This window comes from Nycticebus coucang, chromosome 7 (genome assembly GCF_027406575.1).
Source record: "Nycticebus coucang isolate mNycCou1 chromosome 7, mNycCou1.pri, whole genome shotgun sequence".
In the NCBI taxonomy this organism is placed as follows: Eukaryota; Metazoa; Chordata; class Mammalia; order Primates; family Lorisidae; genus Nycticebus; species Nycticebus coucang.
Window position 1 is genome coordinate 65,706,275 of NC_069786.1, and position 21,931 is coordinate 65,728,205.

The 21,931-nt window shown below is 40.1% G+C and overlaps 1 protein-coding gene across 4 annotated transcripts in view; it reads right to left on the reverse strand.

Moving 5' to 3' along the window:
• Positions 1 to 21,931, reverse strand: part of FASTKD1 (FAST kinase domains 1) — a 62,072-nt gene that overhangs the window by 18,325 nt on the left and 21,816 nt on the right. For all 4 annotated transcript variants that reach the window (XM_053596265.1, XM_053596264.1, XM_053596266.1 and 1 more), the window contains exons 5-9: positions 15,194 to 15,592; positions 12,613 to 12,723; positions 10,151 to 10,282; positions 2,317 to 2,803; positions 892 to 1,006 (exon numbers count right to left, since the gene is read on the reverse strand). In XM_053596265.1, the coding sequence (XP_053452240.1) occupies positions 892 to 1,006; positions 2,317 to 2,803; positions 10,151 to 10,282; positions 12,613 to 12,723; positions 15,194 to 15,592 (1,244 nt within the window). The remainder of the gene's footprint in view (positions 1 to 891; positions 1,007 to 2,316; positions 2,804 to 10,150; positions 10,283 to 12,612; positions 12,724 to 15,193; positions 15,593 to 21,931) is intronic.

Genomic DNA, 21,931 nt, shown 5'->3' on the forward strand with positions numbered 1-21,931 from the left:
GCTGAGTTAGGTGGCTCATGCCTGTAATCCTAGCACTCTGGGAGGCCAAGACAGGTGGATCACCTGAGCTCATTCGAGAGTTCGAGATCAGCCTGAGCAAGTGCAAGATACCACCTCTAAAAATAGCTGAGCGTTGTGGCAGGCACCTGTAGTCCCAGCTACTCAGGAGGATAAAGCAAGAGGATTGCTTGAGCCCAAGAGTGTGAGGTTGCTATGAGCTATGATGCGATGGCACTCTACCGAGGGTGACAAAGTAAGACTCTGTCCCAAAAAGGAAAAAACCAAAAACCTTTCAAAGTCAATGCAAAGAAAAAGGAGAAAAATATTCCAGACTATAAAAGACTAAAGAAATAACAACCAAATACAGTGAGTAAATATTGATTGAATCCTCGGTCCAAAATAAGCACTCCAAAAGATATTCAGTGAACAATTAGGAAGATTTAAACATGAACTAAATATTAGATATTAGGGGGTTATTATTAAGTTTCTTAGGTGTACTAGCAGTATTGTGGTGATATAGAAAAAATGTCATTATTAGGAGACAAATGCTAAAGTACTTAGGGGTAAAGGGGCACAATACCAGCAGCTTCTTGAAATGGTTCAGAAAAAAATAAGAGCAAAGGAGACAAAAAGATAAGGCAAATATGATAAAATGTTAACATTACTAATCTACACAGTGAGTATATGGGTGTTCCTTTTCAATTCTTTTAATATTTTATACAAAGTTTGACATTTTTCATAATATTAACAGAAAAGTTTTGAAAATGAACACAAAACATTTTAGGTGTAGGATTCACAGCCATTGTGATCACCCTTTAAACAAGGGTAGCTCAGCAGCAACAGGCATCCTCTGATTTATTCACTCAACGTATTACATAATAAAATACCTACCTAAGTGAGAATTAAGGCGTTGCATACAAGTTCCAAAAAATTCATCTCTTTGAGGTGGATCATAGTTCAAGATGCTGAATGGGAGAATAATAGTAAAGATTGCAAAAGGATGGATCTGTATAAACAGAAAAAAATTATAATTTAAATTTCAGTAAAACAAAACAAAATTTTAACCTAATTATTATTTTAGGTGAAGTCTTTTTCTAACATGCCCATCATTAAATAATAAATGTATTTCTGCTTATTAATTTTTCTACCCTGCTATAATCATTTAACCCCACCACCAATTATTAGTAACTCCGAAAGTGTTAATGCAGAAAAAAATAAGTAATAACAAAGGATATAGAAGATTTTTAAAAAGGATGGCTGGGCACAATTAACTGGCTAAAGTGGCTATTGTCCTTAGTAGGTTGAGGCAGGATAATTGCTTAAGCACAATGGTTTGAGGTTACAGTGAGCTATGATGATACCTCTGCATTCTAGCTTGGGCAACAGAGCGAGACTCTGTCTCAAAAAAAAGAAAAGAAAAGGAAAAACAAAGGCCAGGCGCAGTGGCTCACACCTGTAATCCTAGCACTCTGGGAGGCCGAGGCGGGTGGATCGCTTGAGCTCATGAGTTGGAGACCAGTCTAAGCTACAGTGAGACTCCCATCTCTAAAAATAGCCAGGTGATGTGGGAGGCACCTATAATCCCACCTACTTGGGAAACTGAGGCAAAATAATCTCTTAAGGCCAAGAGTTTAATGTTGCTGTGAGCTGTGACCTTATGGCATTCTACTGAGGGTGACAAAGTGAAACTCTGTCTCAAAAAAAAAAGGGAGGGGTGGCATCCAGAGCTCAGTGTGTAGCGCACTGGCCACATACACCAAGGCTGGAAGGTTTGAACCCAGCCCAGACCAGCTAAAACAACGACAACTGCAACAACAACAACAAAAAATAGCCAGACACTGTGGCGAGTGCCTGTAGTTCCAGCTACTTGGGAGGCTGAGGCAAGAGAATTGCTTAAGCCCAAGAGTTTGAGGTTGCTGTGAGCTGTAATGCCATGGCACTCTACTGAGGGCGACAGCTTGAGACTCTGTCTCAAAAAAACAAACAAATAAACAAACCAGAAAACCAAAAATCATTCATACTCCACTATACTACTACAACTAGAATCCTCAAAGAATTGTGGTTACTGATCTTAACAATATTGTAAAGATGACTACTGATCTCCCCAGATCTGCAATGTCGGGGGAAGAAAGTGACTTTAAGGGGAGAAACAAAAAATTGCTCAATCAGAAGTTAGAGTTCAGTTTTTGGGGTATTTTCAGAATTCAGTTTTTAAAGTTTAAATTCTAATCCATGTACTCAAAGTGCTTAGGATAAAAATTATGCTTCTAGAAGCTGACAACTATATCAAACTAATGTGTGACATTAAAAATTCACCTTTTCAATCTGCTGAACAACCACTGAGGCTATCCTATCAAGTAGCAAAGTACTGAGGTAGTTAGTTCTTGAAATAAAAGATGCGATCCCTGTAACATTTTTGTAATTAATTCCTTCCATCAAACGCTGTAACGTAGCAATTGTTTCTTCAAGAAGTGAGTCAAGAAGCCATTCTCCTTTGGAAAATCTAAGATCTTCCCATAATAGGTTTAAACTGTTGCTTTGTTGTAGTTTCTGAAGACCACAGTGATTTAATTTTTTAAGTAGTTTCAGTTGTTTCACAGTAATACTATTGGAATACATATGATCATACTGAATCCATCTTAAAATAGATGTGGCAAAATAATTCAGGTCATTTAGGTGACACTGGGGTAAAATTTCTTCAATTCGTGATATCCCCACTTCATCCAGATGAGGAGAAGGAAGCAAGGAAAGGGCACAGACCAGAATGGAAATCTCATGTGGTATGAAACTAATTTTCAAGTAACTATGAAGGAAAAAGAAAAAATGGAAAAAACAAAATTAATCCATCAGCAATAAAACCAAAATATATTATGTATTAAAATATGAATATATATTATTACTATAATTAATAAGTAAGGTAAGCTTAAGATTTAAGAAGAGTTAGGTAAATTCAAAGACAACAGGGCCACAAAGGGTTTCTGAAAGAAGCCTAAGATGTTCTGAAGCACACTCTAAATTTTTTATGCAAAAATAAAACCAAAGTCTCTGGCAAACAAAAGGCCAGGGTCAGAATAATGTTTCCAATGCTGTCGCTGGAAAAGAACTTAGGCTCAACTTCTTTTATTTATTTTTTCTTTTTTCTCTCCTCCTCCCCCAATTTCTGATGTAATCTGGCAGGAGCTAGTATGACCTAGTATAGGCCCTGGCATAAAGTGATCATTGGTTTCCTTCTCATTTCTGGTGCATAGGAAGTCTAACATTTAAAACAAAAACAAACAAATAACAACAACAATAAAACCACAGGACATACAACTGATGCCATTCTCTAACTCCTCCCTCCTAAAATTCCCAAGGTAAGAGTCTAACCACCAAGACTGCAGCTGTTAAAAAATAAATAAAGGCCAGTGCAGTAGCTCACACCAATAATCCTAGCATTCTGGGAGGTGGAAGTGAGAAGACTGCTTGAAGTCAAGAGTTGAAGACTACCCTGAGCAAGAACGAGTCCCCATCCAAATAAAAAAAAAAATCCAAATACTAGCAGGGTGTGGTGCTGCCCAGGAGTTTGAAGTTGCAGTTAGCTATGATGATGTCACTGCACTCTAGCTGGGGTGACAGCGTGAGACTCTGTCTCGAAAATAAACTAACTAACTAACTAACTAAAAGCTTTCAAGGAATCTTTATGTTTAGAAGTAGTGGATTGGCCAGGCATGGTAGCTCACGCCTATAACCCTAGCACTTTGGGAGGTGGAGGCACGTGAATAGCTTGAGCTCAGGAGTTTGAGACCAACCTGACCAAGAACAAGACCCCCACCACTAAAAATAGAAAAAATTAGCTGGATCTTGTGGTGGGTGCCTGTAGTCCCCAGGCACTATAGTGAACTTAATAAGTTGCTGTATTTTTTTCTAGAAAGTATTTTGGCACTGTGGCTCAAGAACTTTGAAAGTATTATATCATTTGACATGGTCATTGCCTACGTATGAAACTAACCTAATAAAATAATATAAAGTCCAGGCAATAATTTGTGTTGTTACTTTTTTGTGTGTGTGTGTGATGGACTCTTGCTATATTGCCTGTGATAGTCTTGAATTCCTGGGCTCAAGCCTCCTCCCACCTCAACCTCCTGAGTAGGTAAGATTACAAGTACACAACGCACGCCCTATCATATTTTTTATATGGCTAAAATGTGAAAACACTCTAAATAATGATGGAGAATAATTACAAATGAATTACGGTACAGTACATGGTGAGTATTAACCAGCTATTAAAAAGATTTATAAAAAGTTCTTAATAGGGTGGCGCCTGTGGCTCAGTGAGTAGGGCACTGGCCCCATGTACTGAGGGTGGCGGGTTCAAACCCGGCCCCGGCCAAACTGCAACAAAAAATAGCCGGGCATTGTGGGCGGGCACCTGTAGTCCCAGCTACTTGGGAGGCTGAGGCAAGAGAATCTTGTAAGCCCAAGAGTTAGAGGTTGCTGTGAGCTGTGTGATGCCACGGCACTCTACCCGAGGGCGGTACAGTGAGACTCCATCTCTACAAAAAAATAAAAATAAAAAAAAATAATAATATAGGGAAATGTGTATAAGGTAAAAAGGCAAAATAAACCAAACAAAAAAACTGTATGCTCGATATTCTTACATATGAAAGAAAAACATATACGTATGTAATATATAACACGGAAATAAAACAAATTATTGACTGGATGAATGAGTTTATGCGTGAATTTCATTTTCTTTTCTGTTCTTTTTTTGGTTTTGTTTTGCAGTTTTAGCCAGGGCTGGGCTTGAACCTGCCACCCCAGTATATGGGGCTAGTGCCCTGCTCCTTGAGTCACAGGTGCCGCCCGTGATTATCATTTTCTTAATATATTTTTTTCTATTTTCCAAAATTTTCTTTTCTTTCTTTTTTTTTTTTGAGACAGAGTCTCACTATGTTGCCCTTGGTAGAGTGCCATGGTGTCACAGCTCACAGCAACCTCCAGCTCTTGGGCTTATGTGATTCTCTTGCCTCAGCCTCTTAAGTTGCTGGGACTATAGGCACCTGCCACAGTGCCTTGCTATTTTTGTTGTTGTTGTCATTGTTGTTAGCTATTTTCCAAAATTTTCACAATGATTTTTATATATCATATGGCTTGGTGCCTGACACAAGTATGTACTCAGTATTAAATAAATATTTTATTCCTATAATCAGAAAAAATAAATATACCATTTATATATAAGCAAAAGAAACCCCTCAAAAAGCTACATTGTTTGTGGAGTTGACCCAAAGGCCAGAACTCTGAATATTTGCAAATCTTGTAATACTTTTCTAAAAGTAAACCCCCAATAGACACAATCTCTTCAACCTCCACCTGGTGTTTTTCCTTGTGATATTTCCTCAACTTCCAAAGTGTAGATATGCATGTATATGTACTTACAATACCATAGCATACCCACCAGAACAGCTAAAAGTAAAAAAATGCTAACTGTTGGTGAGGGTATAGAGCAATAGGAACACTCACATTCTGCTGGTGGGAGTATAAATTGGTACAGCCACTTTAGAAAATGTTTAGCAGAATCTACTGAAGATGAGCATATGCATATCCTCTGAACCAACAATTATACTCTTTAGTAAATATCCACAGAAATACATACATATGTTCACTAAAAGATACCTACAAAGATGTTCCTAAATAGCACTTTTCATGACAGCCAAAAACTGGAAATAAATCAAATTTCCGTCAACAGTAGAATTGATAAATGCTATATTCTTACAAGAGAATACTATGTAGCAAAAGTATGCACAAATCTCATAAACTTAACATTAAGCAAAAGAAGCCAGACCCCCAAGAAATCATACTATATGATTCCATTTATATAAAATACAAAGGCAAAACCAATCCATGCAGTTACAAGTAGAGACAGTGATTACCCCTGGAGGTGGGAACAGGGCAATAAGGAAAGTGTATGTATACAGAGTATATTCAATAAGTTAGAAAACAAAGACAGACCTTATTCCAGTACACAAACTCATTGGATTCCAGAGCTGTTTAAGTAGATATTTGTATAAGCATTTGTGTGAATTATGAGTTCAATTAGATTACATTCTTTCTACTATCTCCTTGAGATTATCTACACTGAAATGAAAGATAATTCTTTTTTTTTTTTATTATTATTATTATTATTTTTTTTTTTCTTTTTTTGTAGAGACAGAGTCTCACTTTTTATGGCCCTCGGTAGAGTGCCGTGGCGTCACACGGCTCACAGCAACCTCCAACTCCTGGGCTTAAGCGATTCTCTTGCCTCAGCCTCCCGAGTAGCTGGGACTACAGGCGCCCACCACAACGCCCGGCTATTTTTTTGGTTGCAGTTTGGCCGGGGCCGGGTTTGAACCCGCCACCCTCGGTATATGGGGCTGGCGCCTTACCGACTGAGCCACAGGCGCCGCCCTGAAAGATAATTCTTAAGCAGAAAGCACCTATGATTTTTATACATCTCCCAATTTTTAAATATTAGCCAATAACTTAATTTTTTTTTAGACAGAGACTCACTCTGAGACCAGAATAAAATGCCATGGCCTCAGCCAACCTCAGAACAACTTCTAAGTCCTGGGCTCAAGTGATCCTCCTGCCTCAGCCTCTCCAGTACCTGGGACTACAAACAAGTGCCACCACGCCCAGCTAATTTTTGTATTTTTAGTAGAGACAGGGAGTCACTCTTACTTAAGCTTGTCTTGAACTCCTGACTTCAAGCAATCCCCCTGCCTCCCAAAGTGCTAGTTACACCTGGCCAATAACTCAAAATAATTTTTTTTTAACAATAGGGATAAGTTCTGAGAACAAAATAATTTTTGATACTATTTTAAACTACAGAAATATCTAAGGGCTCTCATTACTCAGAATTTAATACACTTTTTTTTTTTTCCCAGACAGTCTCACTATGTCACCCTAAGTGTACTGTGGCATCACAGCTCACAGCAACCTCAAACTCTTGGGCTCAAGCAATTCTCTTGCCTCAGCCTCCCAAGTAGCTGGGACTACAGGCGCCTGCCATAATGCCAGGCTATTTTCTTGTTGAAATTGTCATTGTTGTTTAGCGGGCCCAGGCCAGGCTCAAACCTGCCAGCCTCGGTGCATGTGGCTGATGCTGTAACCACTGTGCTATGGGTGCCAAGCCAGAATTTAATAAACTTTTAACACTATGATATCTGCTTCAAATCTTTTTTTGTTTGTTTTTGTTTTTTTTGGCTAGGGCTGGGTTTAAACTCGCCACCTCTGGCATATGGGACCGGTGCCCTACTCCTTGAGCCACAGGCGCCGCCCTGCTTCAAATCTTTTTACAAATGAAACAAAACATCACAGGAAAAGTGAAATACCCTTTGATGTTCATACTCCTGTTCTTATTTTTCTATTAATATACTTATAAGCAAACAGTATTGAACTTAAAAAAAAAAGCTGTGCAAACTCAATAAATCATGTCTAGGTCATTTGAATATCTAATTGAGAACATAAATTTTCTTTTTTTTTTTTGTAGAGACAGAGTCTCACTGTACTGCCCTCGGTAGAGTGCCGTGGCGTCACACGGCTCACAGCAACCTCCAACTCTTAGACTTAACCGATTCTCTTGCCTCAGCCTCCCGAGTAGCTGGGACTACAGGCGCCCACCACAACGCCCGGCTATTTTTTTGTTGCAGTTTGGCCAGGGCTGGGTTTGAGCCCGCCACCCTCGGCGTATGGGGCCGGCACCCTACTCACTGAGCCACAGGCGCCGCCCCATAATTTTCTTTCTTTCTTTTTTTTGAAACATTGTCCCACTCTGTTGCCCTAGTCTAGAAAACCATGACTTTAGAACTCACAGCAACCTCAAACTCTTGGGTTCAAATGATACTCTTTGTCTCAGACCTGAGTACCTGAGACTACAGCCTTTTGCCACCTTGCCCAGCTAATTTTTCTATTTTCAGTAGAGACACGGTCTCACTCTTGCTCAGACTGGTCTCAAACTCCTGAGCTGAATCAGTCCACCCACCTCAGCCTCCCAGAGTGCTTAGATTACAGATGTGAGCCACTGCGCCCGGTGAACATAAAATTTCTGCTTCAGAGGCACTCTATGTAAAATTAAATACTAAACACTGAAAGGATTAAGAAACAAGAAGCATGCATCTAATCATTTTAATAACAATAAGAAAGTCATGGCTCAGCAACTATAGCTCAGCGGCTAGGGCACCAGCTACATACACTGGAGCTGGCGGGTTCGAACCCAGCCTGGGCCCGCCAAACAACAATGACAACTACAACCAAAAGAATAGGGTGTTGTGGAGGGCGCCTGTAGTCCCAGCTACTTGGGAGGCTGAGGCAAGAGAATCACTTGAGCCCAAGAGTTTGAGGTTGCTATGACTGTGATGCCACAACACTCTACTGAGGGTGACATAGTGAGACTCTGTCTCAAAAAAAAACAAAAAAGTCATTTCTTCAAGAGAAGGGGATAACCTTTCTTATAATTTCCTAATACGCTATATTCTTAATTGATAAAATGTCACTTCTTAGGCCAGGTATGGTGGCTCATGCCTGTAATCCTAGTACTTTGTGAGGTTAAGGCAGAAGGATTTCTTGAGGTCAGGAATTTCAGAACAACCTGAGCAACATAGCAAAACCACTGTCTCAATAAAAATAGAAAAATCAACTACGTAAACACCTATAGTCCCAGCTACTTGGGAAGCTGAGGCAGGAAGATCATTTGAGTCCAGAAGTTGGAGGCTGCATTTAGTTATGACGGTACCACTGCAGTCTACCCTAGGCAATAGAGTGAAACTGTCTTAAAAAAAAAAAAAATCAGAATAATACCTTAAATGCAGTTCAAACAAATTGATCTTTTTTCTCTATTTTTCACTACTAGTTCGATTTCTTATTGCAATTTCGTATTGTGGACCCAAGCCTTAAGCGATCCTTCTGCCTTAGCCTAAAATCTCAACTAGGATTACAGGCATGACCCACTACACTTGGCCCATTATTCTGACTTTTTTAAATAAAAATTATTAAAGTAAAATCCCATGTTAACCTTATGAAAGTCAATGCAAAACTGAGTAACATCCTGGCTGAAATACAAATGCTATATGCACAGAAAATAAAGTAATTTTAAATAATGTGAAAACATTTTTTCACTAACATCACCATTACATATCTTAATTTTAAAATTTCAAGTTAAAAAAGTTAATAAGCCTTTAAACAAGCAAGTAAATAAGCTGAAGGACCCGAAATGTGAGTGTTCCCAGATGAAGTTTTGCCTTCCTCAGCCCCTCAACCTTGTTATTCTATTATTTAACCTTCTCTATTCCTACAGGAAAAGAGAATTGGTTATTCACCAGTTTACTGCCATTTCTAGGGAACTCAATCACCTTACTGGCCTCATCTCCATTTCAAAATATACCAAGCATATGGGGCATTAGCAGGATGGGCAAGTCTTCATAATAAATGTTTTAGCATTTTTTTTTTTTGAACCAGTCTCATTATGTTGCCCTCCGTAGAGTGCTATGACATCACAGCTCACAGCAACCTCAAATTCTTGGCCTTATGGCTTGGCGACTATAACTCAGCCGGTAGGATGCCAGCCACATACACTGGAGCTGGCAGGTTCGAACTGAGCCCCAGCCTGCCAAACAACAATGACAACTACAACCAAAAAATAGCCAGGCATTGTGGCAGGCACCTGTAGTCCCAGCTACTTGGAAGGCTGAGGCAACAGAAACGCTTAAGCCCAAGAGTCTGAGGTTGCTGTGAGCTATGATGCCATTGTACTCTACCGAGGGTGACATAATGAGACTCTGTCTCAAAAAAAAAAAACTCTTGGGCTTAAGTGATTCTCTTGCCTCAGCCTCCCAAGGAGCTGGGACTATAGGCGCCCGCCACAACACCTGGCTATTTTTGTTGTTGTTGCTGTTGTTGCAGTTGTCATTGTTGTTTAGCAGGCCTGGGCCATGTTCAAACCCACCAGCCTTGGTGTTTGTGGCCTGCGCCCTAACCACTGAACTACATGCGCCAAGCCTGTTTTAGCATTTTTAGTAGTAAGCTATCCAATTTTGTCTCCAAAAGTTTTAGCTACTTTGTACGTAATTAAACAAAACAAATATTGCAGCTATGTTATAAAGTAAAACACTTAACACTTATATTTTAATCTTACCTAAGCAGTAATTCTCTGAGTTTCACAAAAAGTGCCTTACTTTGAAAACGTAGAAAAATCAATGCTTGAATTATCTTCAATAACTCTTTTGGTTTATAGTCATCCAAATGTTTATGTAGAACTGAGGCAATTCTAAAAAGAATGACAAAACATGTATTACAACCAGTTTATTCATTTATTTATTAAACATTTACTATCTTGCTTTCATGTCAGACATTCTGCCTTACACTAAAGAGAACAGTAATGAATGAAACAAGGTTTTTTGTTTTTTTTTTTGAGGCAGAGTCTCCCTTTGTCACCTTCAGTAGACTGCCATAGTATCACTAGAGCTCACAGCAACCTCAAACTCCTAGGGTCAAGGGATCCTCTCGCCTCAGCCTCCCAAGTAGCTGGGACTACAGGAGCCGGCCACGACATCCAGCTATTTTTTAAAGACGGGGTCTCGCTCTTGTTCAGGTTGATCCTGAACTCATGAGCTCAAGCAATTCACCCACCTCGGCTTCCTAGACTGCTGGAATTATAGGCGTGAGCCACTGCACTCAGCCTAAGATTTTCTATTCTTGAAGAAATCTCACAAGAGGGTGTTAGAAATGTAAATAATACAGAATGGAATAAGAGCAATCAGTGAAGTGTGATTGAAATAATATTCAGTTATCAATAGTAAGATGAGAGTATGGTTTTACTTCCTCAATCAATAAAACAAAGATCCTCTCTGAATAGCCATCAAATTTTACATCCTCCCCATAACAAAATCTTTACCAAGAATTACTAACAATTAGCAAAAGTGATTTCATTTTCTTCCTTAAATCCACTGGTTCTCAAATGGAGCTAATTAAAAGCAATGGGAAACACTAAGAGGTAGTAAGTTGGAGGAAAGAGGACATAAGAAATATTAAAGGAGGTGGTGCCTGTGGCTCAGTGGGTAGGGTGCTGGCCCCATATACTGAGGGTGGCAGGTTTGAACCTGGCCCCGGCCAAACTGCAACAAAAACAGCCAGGCGTTGTGGCAGGTGCCTGTGATCCCAGCTTACTTGGGAGGCCAAGGCAAGAGAATAGCCTAAGCTCAGGAGTTGGAGGTTGCTGTGAGCTATGACACTGCGGCATTCTACCCAGGGCAATAAAGTGAGATTCTGTCTCTAAAAAAAAAAAAAAAAACCACAAAGAAAGAAATATTAAAGGAAGATACAATAACTAGCAGAAAATTAAACATATACGGGCGGCGCCTGTGGCTCAGTCGGTAGGGTGCCGGCCCCATATACCGAGGGTGGCGGGTTCAAACCCGGCCCTGGCCAAACTGCAACCAAAAAATAGCCGGGCGTTGTGGCGGCCGCCTGTAGTCCCAGCTGCTCGGGAGGCTGAGGCAAGAGAATCGCTTAAGCCCAGGAATTGGAGGTTGCTGTGAGCTGTGTGAGGCCACGGCACTCTACCGAGGGCCATAAAGTGAGACTCTGTCTCTACAAAAAAAAAAAAAAAAAAAAAAGAAAATTAAACATATACAATTAAGCATATATATGAAAATACAATTATGTATTTGTCTTATAGCTCAAGTTTTCAAAAAAGTCAATATATGGTAGTAAGATTTCAGGGCGGCGCCTGTGGCTCAGTCTGTAAGGCGCTGGCCCCATATACCGAGGGTGGCGGGTTCAAACCCGGCCCCGGCCAAACTGCAACCAAATACCCGGGCGTTGTGGTGGGCGCCTGTAGTCCCAGCTGCTTGGGAGGCTGAGGCAAGAGAATCGCTTAAGCCCAGGAGTTGGAGGTTGCTGTGAGCTGTGTGAGGCCACGGCACTCTACGGAGGGCCATAAAGTGAGACTCTGTCTCTACCAAAAAAAAAGATTTCAAAGCAACACGTGGTGTCTGACAATTTTCCTACAGATGTTAGCTGTTCTGCAGAAACTTTCCTTTTGAAAAGTAGGGTCCCTTCTTTAAGGGCTCCACTTCACTAGACTATGATGCTCTGCTTCAGTATAAAAATAACACCAAACGAAATGGAAGATGCTATAAAAAATTCTGTCATCTCTATTTTGGAAAATAAACTAGAATATAAACAATGCCTTTAAGTGTTAATTCTTGATTTCTTCAAAATGATAGCGAGATTAAATTAAAAAAAAAAAAAATCTTCCTCAGATGGCTCGGCAGCCATAACTCAGTGAGTAGGGCACCAGCCACATATACCAAGGCTGGCGGGTTCCAGCCAGCCCGGCCTGCTAGACAATAATGACAACTGCAACCAGGGAGTGGCCAGGCATTGTGGTGGGTGCCTATAGTCCCAGCTACTCGGGAGACTGAGGCAACAAAATAGCTTAAGCCCAGGAGTTTGAGGTTGCTGTGAGCTGTGACGCCACAGTACTCTACTAAGGGTGACACAGTGAGACTCTGTCTTAAAAAAAAAACTTCCTCAGTAAATATTTATTTGTGAATGACAACTAAAGTTAAGACCACAAATTTCAGAAAAAACTACTTTTTAATCAGATGTGAATTTCTGCTTTCCATCTCTTTCATTGCTTCCAACACTGCTAGGGCTTGCTGGCTGGTCAGCTCCTCCGACATCAGTAACATAGTTGATTTCAGTCTAGAAGCAAAGAAAAATATTTTTTATGTTAAAAATTGAAAATTAGCTTACCATTTTTTTTAAATAACACTTCTTTTGTAAAAAAAAAAAAAAAGAAAAATAATATAAACAAAAATTGAATCCAATATATAATTCCAACTTTCTTCCTACATACTTGGGGATAATATATTATTGAATCAAGCAAAAGTAAATTTTCTTCAAAGTAATTAAGGCCACAGTATAATCTGATCTTAAACTATTTGTTAGAAAAATACAGATAGAAAGTCTTGGGTGGCGCCTGTGGCTCAAGGAGTAGGGCACTGGTCCCATATGCCGGAGGTGCCGGGTTCAAACCCAGCCCCGGCCAAAAACCACAAAAAAAAAAAAAAAAGGAAGTCTTTTAGTGATTTTCAAATAAGGTTATAATGATTATAAAATATTTCAGTGAAATTAACTTAGGGAGCTAAAGAACTAAGGAACTAACAATTGATATTCTAACAATCACAATGTATTAAAATTTATTAAGAAAGTCAATAAACCTATATATTATCATAAATCTTACAAAATAAGCAGTTGATATAAACTATAAAATTAATATTAATAAAGTTGTTTCATTTTGAAGCTATCCAAAGTGATACAGCAATAAAAGTATCAAGATATAAGTATGTCTTTTAGAGTAATTTAAAGGCAAGCCTGAAACATGAAATGTGAAGATAGCAGGATAAACCATTGTCTATTTTTTTTTTTTTTTTTTTTTGTAGAGACAGAGTCTCACTGTACCGCCCTCGGTAGAGTGCCGTGGCGTCACACGGCTCACAGCAACCTCCAGCTCCTGGGCTTACGCGATTCTCCTGCCTCAGCCTCCCGAGCAGCTGGGACTACAGGCGCCCGCCACAACGCCCGGCTATTTTTTTGTTGCAGTTTGGCCGGGGCTGGGTTTGAACCCGCCACCCTTGGCATATGGGGCCGGCGCCCTACTCACTGAGCCACAGGCGCCACCCACCATTGTCTATTAATACTGGATAACTCCACGCCATCCTTTTCACCAACCTTTTCAAATATTTCAAACCCACCTTCTCCCCAGATTTTCTCCAACCACTTTAGGCTACATTTTTCTCTCCTTTCTGTCTGCCCACTGCACTTACTATGTCACAAATTTTACGGCTTTTTCATAAACTATGCTGTGATGTTATAGTATTTACATATTTCAGTCCTCTCAATTAGAATATAAATTACTTGAAGGCAGAGATTCAGTTAAACACAACTTTTGTACTACTTTAGATATGAGATTTTAACAGTACATAGTGACAAAAACAAGAATCCAATAAAGATTGTTTAATGATCATATTTCCATCTTAATATAATCTTAAAATATGTTCTTAAATTCTTTCATATAATTCAAAGTACTCTTTAAAAACAAAACTTTCTCCACAAAGTTTTCCCCAACAGAGTAATGATACTCTGGGCAGTGCCTGTGGCTCAGTGGGTAGGGCACCAGCCCCATATACCAAGGGTGGCAGGTTTGAACCCAGCCTTGGCCAAACTGCAACAAAAAAATAGCCGGGCGTTCTGGCGGGTACCTGTAGTCCCAGCTACTCAAGAGGCTGAGGCAAGAGAATCGCCTAAGCCCAGGAGTTGGAGGTTGCTGTGAGCTGTGACCCCACAGCACTCTACTGAGGGATAAAGTGAGACTCTGTCTCTAAAAAAAAAAGATTCTTCTATTTTGTAACTCCTCAAACTGCTGCTTCACTGAATCTACTAATCCTATTTATCTTTTAGGACTACTATAATTCTAAATATTTCACACACTTATGATAGGTGAGAGAAGCTTATATCCATGTGTAAATCTAATTACATAGCCTAGCAAGGGAGAATCTTGTCTACTAACCATACTTACGCATTAATTTAATATTTGCTCATCTTTATAACCCAAATGTTTTTATCTACATTACCATCAGGCAAAATTGAAATTCTTAAAAGAGAAGGGCCAGATTAAATTCATTCAAGTCTGACATGGTGACATATACCAAGTGTATAATAAATGCTTAAATGCTTTGATGATGATTGTGATGAAGACAACAAAACATAAAATGGTCCATTGTTACGCCTACTATAATTTTAAATATTGCATACACCTATGCTGTGGGGGGTGTATCTTATGCCTGTGTATAAATGTAGTGACGTAGCCTAGGAAGGGAGAATAAAAACACTTACGTGCTGTTCTCCCTCATCTTGTTCTGTGCTGGTCCAACAGCAGAGATTATTGGACACCTTCAGAACATAGCAGTAGACTAAGAGTTTGAAATACAAATTAGAATAATAAAGAAAAAAAAAGAATAATAAAAGAAAGAATCAAGGAGCAGCTCATAAGAGATTTTTGTCCTTTTCATGGGGTGATTTTTGTGCCTTCCAGAGCTGAAAGAAGACCTAAGCTTTAAGCCTCCATATATCCTCAACAACAAAAAAGTAAAGCATTTTAAACTGAACTTACTGTTTCTTTTCTTCAGGTCTTGCCATGGGTCCCAATGCCACAAATAATTTTACAAAACTAGCCGGGTGATCAAACAGAGGAATCATTTCAGTGAGCCTCTTTTTAGCCATCGTAATAAACTCAAAACTATGAAACTGCAGAAACTGGTATAGACTAAGTAGTGTACTGATGGAATCCAAATCAAGGTTGTTCATATTACCTAAAAATACTTTATTACAACGTTCTAACAGCAGGGGATGATTATATTTAACATTTTGAAGAAACTGTACTATTCTTCTTGCGATGTCAACCTCAGAAGAATCTATGGTGTCAAAAAGAAGTTCAGTTTTGTTCACTAATTGTTCTTGAAAATGTCGTGATATTAAAGAAGATATGTTGACCATCAAGATAGATAAGGACCTAAAAAAGAAAAATGATGTACACATTTTTATATCACCTAAGGATAATGACCAACTGGAAAACTAAATTATTAGATATATAAAGAAAATGGTCAAAATATTTAGTTTTATAACATAAAAGTTTCCTTTTAAGTACTACTGGGATTTGAACTCTGATCCAAATAAAAAAGTATTGAAATAATAGTTTGCATCGAGTATATAAAATATCTTTTCTGTAGATAAAACATTTGTAGAGAATATTCTAGTGAAATTTACTTAGAAATCGCTTTGGACCAACAACCCATAATAAATATTAAAGTCTAATTTTGAATTTTTAGAAGCATAATAAATATTAATTTATTTAATTAATTAATATTAAATAAATTAATTAATTTAACCCATAATAAATATTAAAGTCTAATTTTGAATTTTTAGAAGACTTTTTTATTACTCCTTTCTCTGTACATATGTAATTTGCTACTAAAATCTTAGCAAGATTTTTCTTACTATTGAACAATTATACATTTTTAAATATTTTATGCTAAATTGATATTAATATACAATAGTAAGACATACTGAACAATGAGAAGCATTAGTATTTCTTCATTCAATAAACACTTAAGGAGCATAAGTCACTTTTGTAGGCACTATGGAAGACATCAAAATTACTAAGTTGTGTGCAGCGCCTGTGGCTCAGTGAGTAGGGCGCTGGTCCCATATACCGAGGGTGGCGGGTTCGAACCTGGCCCCGGCCAAACTACAACCAAAAAATAGCTGGGGGTTGTGGCGGGTGCCTGTAGTCCCAGCTACTCAGGAGGCTGAGGCAAGAGAATCGCCTAAGCCCAGGAGTTGGAGGTTGCTGTGAGCTGTGTGACACCCTGGCACTCTACCGAGGGTGATAAAGTAAGACTCTGTCTCTACAAAAAAAAAAAAAAAAAATTACTAAGTTGTGTTGATACAACAAAAACTACAAATGTAAGAATGTACCTATAATGAATAAAGTATGAAAAACAGAAAAGAAATAAAACAAAGGCTTGGGGATGATAATGAGAAAACAATCTATAGAAAAGACAAAAGTGGCCGGGTGCAGTGGTTTACACCTGTAATCCTAGCACTCTGGGAGGCTGAGGTGGGTGGATTTCCTCAGCTAACAGGTTCGAGACCAGCCTGAGCCAGAGTAAGACCCTGTCTCAAAAAATAGCCAGGTGTTGTTGCAGGGGCCTATAGTCCCAGCTGCTTGGGAGGCTGAGGCAAGAGAATCGCTTGAGCCCAGAGTTTGAGGTTGCTGTAAGCTATGATGCCACAGCACTCTACCAAGGACGACAAAGTGAGACTCTGTCTCAAAAAAAAAAAGAAAGAAAAGACAAAAGTACAAACCTAAAACCACCTCAACCACTAGAACAGTGAGAACATACTCTTTTCCCCAAAATTTCTCCAAAATTTTTTTTAATTGTTTGGGATTCATTGAGGGTACAAAGAATTAGGTTACACTGATTGCATTTGTTAGGTAAAGTCCCTCATATCATTGTGTCCCACCCCAAGAGGTGTGCTATACACTGTAACCCCCAACCTCCTCCCTCCTGATTTCTCTAATCATTTCAATAAAACGTTTTTTTGTTTTGTTTTGTTTTTAATGTGAGTATCACTCTGTCACCTAGGCTAGAGTACAGTGGCATCATCGTACCTCACAGTAACCTCAAACTCCTGGGGTCAAGCAATCCTCTTAGCCTCCTGAGTAGCTGGGACTACAGGGGCCCACCATGACACCTGCCTACTTTTTCTATTTTTAGTAGAGATGGGGGTCTCACTCTTGCTCAAGATAGTCTCAAACTCTTGAGCTCAAGCAATCCACACTCCTCAGCCTCCACACTCAGCTAGGATTACAGACATGAGCCACCACACCCAGCCACATAAGGGTTGTAATTTCTCTATATCATCACCAACACTTGCTATTTTCCTTTACTGTTACATCTTCAAACATGCAAGAACAAATAGTTTTTTTTTTTAATGTCAAAAACTGGGCGGCACCTATGGCTTAGTGGGCAGGGCGCCGGCCCCATATACCGAGGGTGGCAGGTTCAAACCCAGCCCCAGCCAAACTGCAACAAAAAAATAGCCAGGTGTTGTGGCTGGTGCCTGTAGTCCCAGCTACTCGGGAGACTGGGGCAAGAGAATCGCTTAAGCCCAGGAATTGGAGGTTGCTGTGAACTGTGTGGGAAGCTGGGGCAAGAGAATCACTTAAGCCCAGGAATTGGAGGTTGCTGTGAGCTGTGTGACGCCATGCACTCTACCGTGGGCAATAAAGTGAAACTCTGTATCTACAAAAAAAAAAAAAAAAAAAAAAAAAAAAGCACCAAAAACTAATCATAAGCAGTACATCCTCTGGAATTGGAAAACATAGATAGGTTCAAATTTTGGCTCCCACAGTGATTGGCTGAGAGTCCTTGGGCAATTTATCTACCCTCAAAAAGCCTTAATTTCTCATGAAGGTATAAATATTTTATCTCAGAAGGATGTTTGAGGACAGATCTAAAAAAATGTTTATATTCAAATTCTTGCCCTTCCTTCAGCTCTAGATAAAGTGCTTTCATTTTTATTTCAGAATCCTTACCCTGGCATTCAAAGGTACCTCCCTGTACCCCAACTATTATCCCAGTCTTGAATCAGCTCTCATTCTCAGCTCTCTTTCTATTCTTACTTCTTTTTTTTTTTTTTGAGATAGCATCTCCCTTTGTTGCCATCAGTAGAGTGCTATGGTATCATAACTTACAGAATCCTCAAACTCTTGGGCTCAAGAGATTCTCTTGCCTTAGCCTCCCAAATACAGGCACCTGCCTCAGCTGGTTATTTTTAGAGACAAGGTCTCACTCTTGCTTAGCCTGGTCTCAAACTCCTGAGCTCAATCCACCTGTCTCAGCCTCCCAGAATGGTAGGATTATAGGCATGAGCCACTGTGCCTGGCCAGTATTCCTACTTATTATTATATGGAGACCTTAGGGGCCAGGTGCGGTGGCTCACGCACTTGGGAGGTCGACAAGGGTGGATTGCCTGAGCTCACAGGTTCAAGACCAGTCTGAGCAAGAGCTAGACCCCCATCTCAAAAAAATAGCCGGGCATTGTGCTGGGCGCCTGTAGTCCCAGCTACTCAGGAGGCTGAGGCAAGAGAATCACTTAAGCCCAAGAGTTTGAGGTTGTTGTGAGCTGTGATGCCACTGCACTCTACTAAGGGTGACAAAATGAGACTCTGTCCCAAAATAAAAAAAATATATATATATATGTGTATATAAAACCAACTTATACTGACCCTACTCTCCCACTGGTAATGAAAAGTTTCTATCATCTTACTGAGATTACCAGCATTGTTGTATTTTAAACAGTTTTCTTAGGTTCTCCTTCAATTTCAGCATTTCATGACATTAGAAATGGCCCAACCAGAGGAGATAATTACAAAATGCTATCTGTAGGGTAACAAAAACCCAAGCTCAAAATACATCTTACACCAGCCAACAGATGATTAATTTCCCACTATTAAAGAACTTAGCACTATCACAGAATACAAAGTCATTAAACAAGGGTCAATTGTTTTTCCATATGCTAGCACCAACAATGGGAAAAAGAAATTTTAAAAACTTCCACTTCTAAGAGCATCTCAAAAATTAAAAGTTAGGAATAAATTTTTTTTTTGTTGCAGTTTGGCCGGGGCTGGGTTTGAACCTGCCACCCTCGGCACATGGGGCCGGCGCCCTACTCACTGAGCCACAGGCGCCGCCCAGTTAGGAATAAATTAAAGATATATAAGATATCTACACTAAAAACTCTTTTCTAAATACATGAAAAGTTATACCATCTCCATATAGCAAAAGACTTGATATTAATATGACAACAGTATCAAAACCAAAGCAGACATTTTTGGAAATTGACAGGCAGAATCTAAAATTTATAAGGTAATGCAAAAGACCTACAATAACCAAAATGATACTGAAAAATAACCAATTTAGGGCGGCGCCTGTGGCTCAGTGAATAGGGCGCCGGCCCCATATGCCGAGGGTGGCGGGTTCAAACCCAGCCCCGGCCAAACTGCAACAAAAAAATAGCCAGGTGTTGTGGCAGGCGCCTGTAGTCCCAGCTGCTCGGGAGGCTGAGGCAAGAGAATCGCGTAAGCCCAAGAGTTAGAGGTTGCTGTGAGCTGTGTAACGCCACGGCACTCTACCCGAGGGCGGTACAGTGAGACTCTGTCTCTACAAAAAAAAGAAAAATAACCAATTTAGATAACCTACACTATTACAGACTATTCCACTTAAGACTTAGTAAAAAGCTGTAATAACCAAGAAGTAGTAATTTTAGTGAAAGCATAGATCACTAGAACAGAATAGAGAGTCCATAAAGAGTTCTAAACATTAGGGTCATACAATTTTAGACAGGAACCAAAGCAATGTGAAGTCTTCTTACTAAATACTGTTGGGGCTGGTCACATGGCTCATACTTATAATCCTAGTAGTTTGGGAGGCTGAAGCAGGAGGATTGGTTGAGGTGAGGAGTTTGAGATAGCCTAAGCAACATAGTGAGACTTTGTCTCTATGAAGAATAGAAAAATTAGCTAGATTTAATGGCATGTGCCTATACTCCCAGCTACTTGGGAGACTAAAGCAGAAGGCTCCCTTGAGAGCAGAAGTAAGAGACTGCAGTAAAATATTATGATCCCACTGCACTCTAGCCTGGATAACAGAGTGAGACTCTGTCTCAAAAAATTAATTTATTAATTACAATAGTGTTGGACCAAACAGACATCTGTATGAAAAGAAAAAACTCTGCCAAGCACAGTGATGCCACACCTATAGATCCAGCTATGCAGGAAGCTGAGCCAGGAGTATGCTTGAGCCCAAGAGTTTGAGATCAGCTTGGGCAACATAGTGATAAAGCTTAAACATAGGAAAATATTTTTATATATCCAAGAACTCCTAGGTGGGTGTGGTGGCTCATGCCTGTAACCTTAGCACTCCAGGAGGTACAGCAGGTGTATCGCGTCAGCTCACGGGTTTGAGACCAGCCTCATCTCTAAAAATAGCCAAGCATTGTGGCGGGCGTCTGTATTCCCAGCTACTTGGGAGGCTGAGGCAAGAGAACTGCTTGAGCCCAAGAGTTTGAGGTTGCTGTGAGCTGTGACACCACAGCACTCTACCGAGGGTGACAAAGAGCCCGAAAGTCTGAGGTTGCTGTGAGATATGACACCAATGCACTTTACAGAGGGCGACAAAGTGAAACTCTGTCTCAAAAAAATAAATAAATAAATGATGGCACTGGCTATGGAATATGGGTAATCATAGAGGGCAGTGTCCCTTTCAGGTAATCGGCCCAGGCATGACATTGTGGAGGATGTGGTCAGCTCACATCTCTGTCTCATGGGGCATGTCACAGGATGGTGGGAGATGTCCTAGGTGTGTGTAGAAGAGCAGGGTCAGCTCTTGGTAGGCTGGTGTCGACCTCCTGAGCTCAAACAATCCACCAACCTCAACCCCACAATGCTAGGATTACTGGTGTAAGCCACTGTGCCTGGCCTGCCAGTGCCATTTTAAGAGTTTCACACTAAGCCATGCCTCACCCTCAGGTAGAATAGCAGCCACCACCTGGCCAAGAAGGGAAGAGGAGACAAGTTCTCTTAAGCACACTTGGGTTGATATCCACCAACCTGTTATAGGCATTGGATTAGGGACTAGCCTACCCAATCCATTGCACCTACCAGTAACATCATGGACCATTTAGTCCTAGTGAGTGGCTCTACCAGCACTACTGCCATCTCCCACATCACACCAGCTGCTCAGGAGCTTGAGAAGGTGCCCACTCACCTGGACCTTTGCTCTAACTACTACCTTCTAAGCAAGCCACCTGAATCCAAAGAATTGGCCCCCCTGGGTCACACTAACACCTCTGTCAGCATAAGGTGCTCTGGGACCTAAAATTAGGCATACTCAACCTGCTGTTTCCACCACTGGGAACCAAAGCCTGGCTCAACTGTTCCCCATGCCACCAAGGAAACCACAAATACCAGTGACCTTGTGTACTATCTAAGAAATCACATAAATATCACAGCACTACCCAAAATCAAAGCCAAAGTGTCCCACTCAACCAACAACATATATACATATTCAGGAAACAATAACCCCCTTCGAAAGCAATTTTAAAAAGTCAGAACAAGTGACTGTGACATCAGATGTGCAGATGTCAGCAAAAGGATACAGGAAACATGAAAAAGCATTGAAATATGACACCACCAAAGGACCACAACACCTGTTTACCAACAGACCCCAATCAAAAAGAATACCTTATAATGCCAGATAAAGAATTCCAAATATTGGCTCGGCCA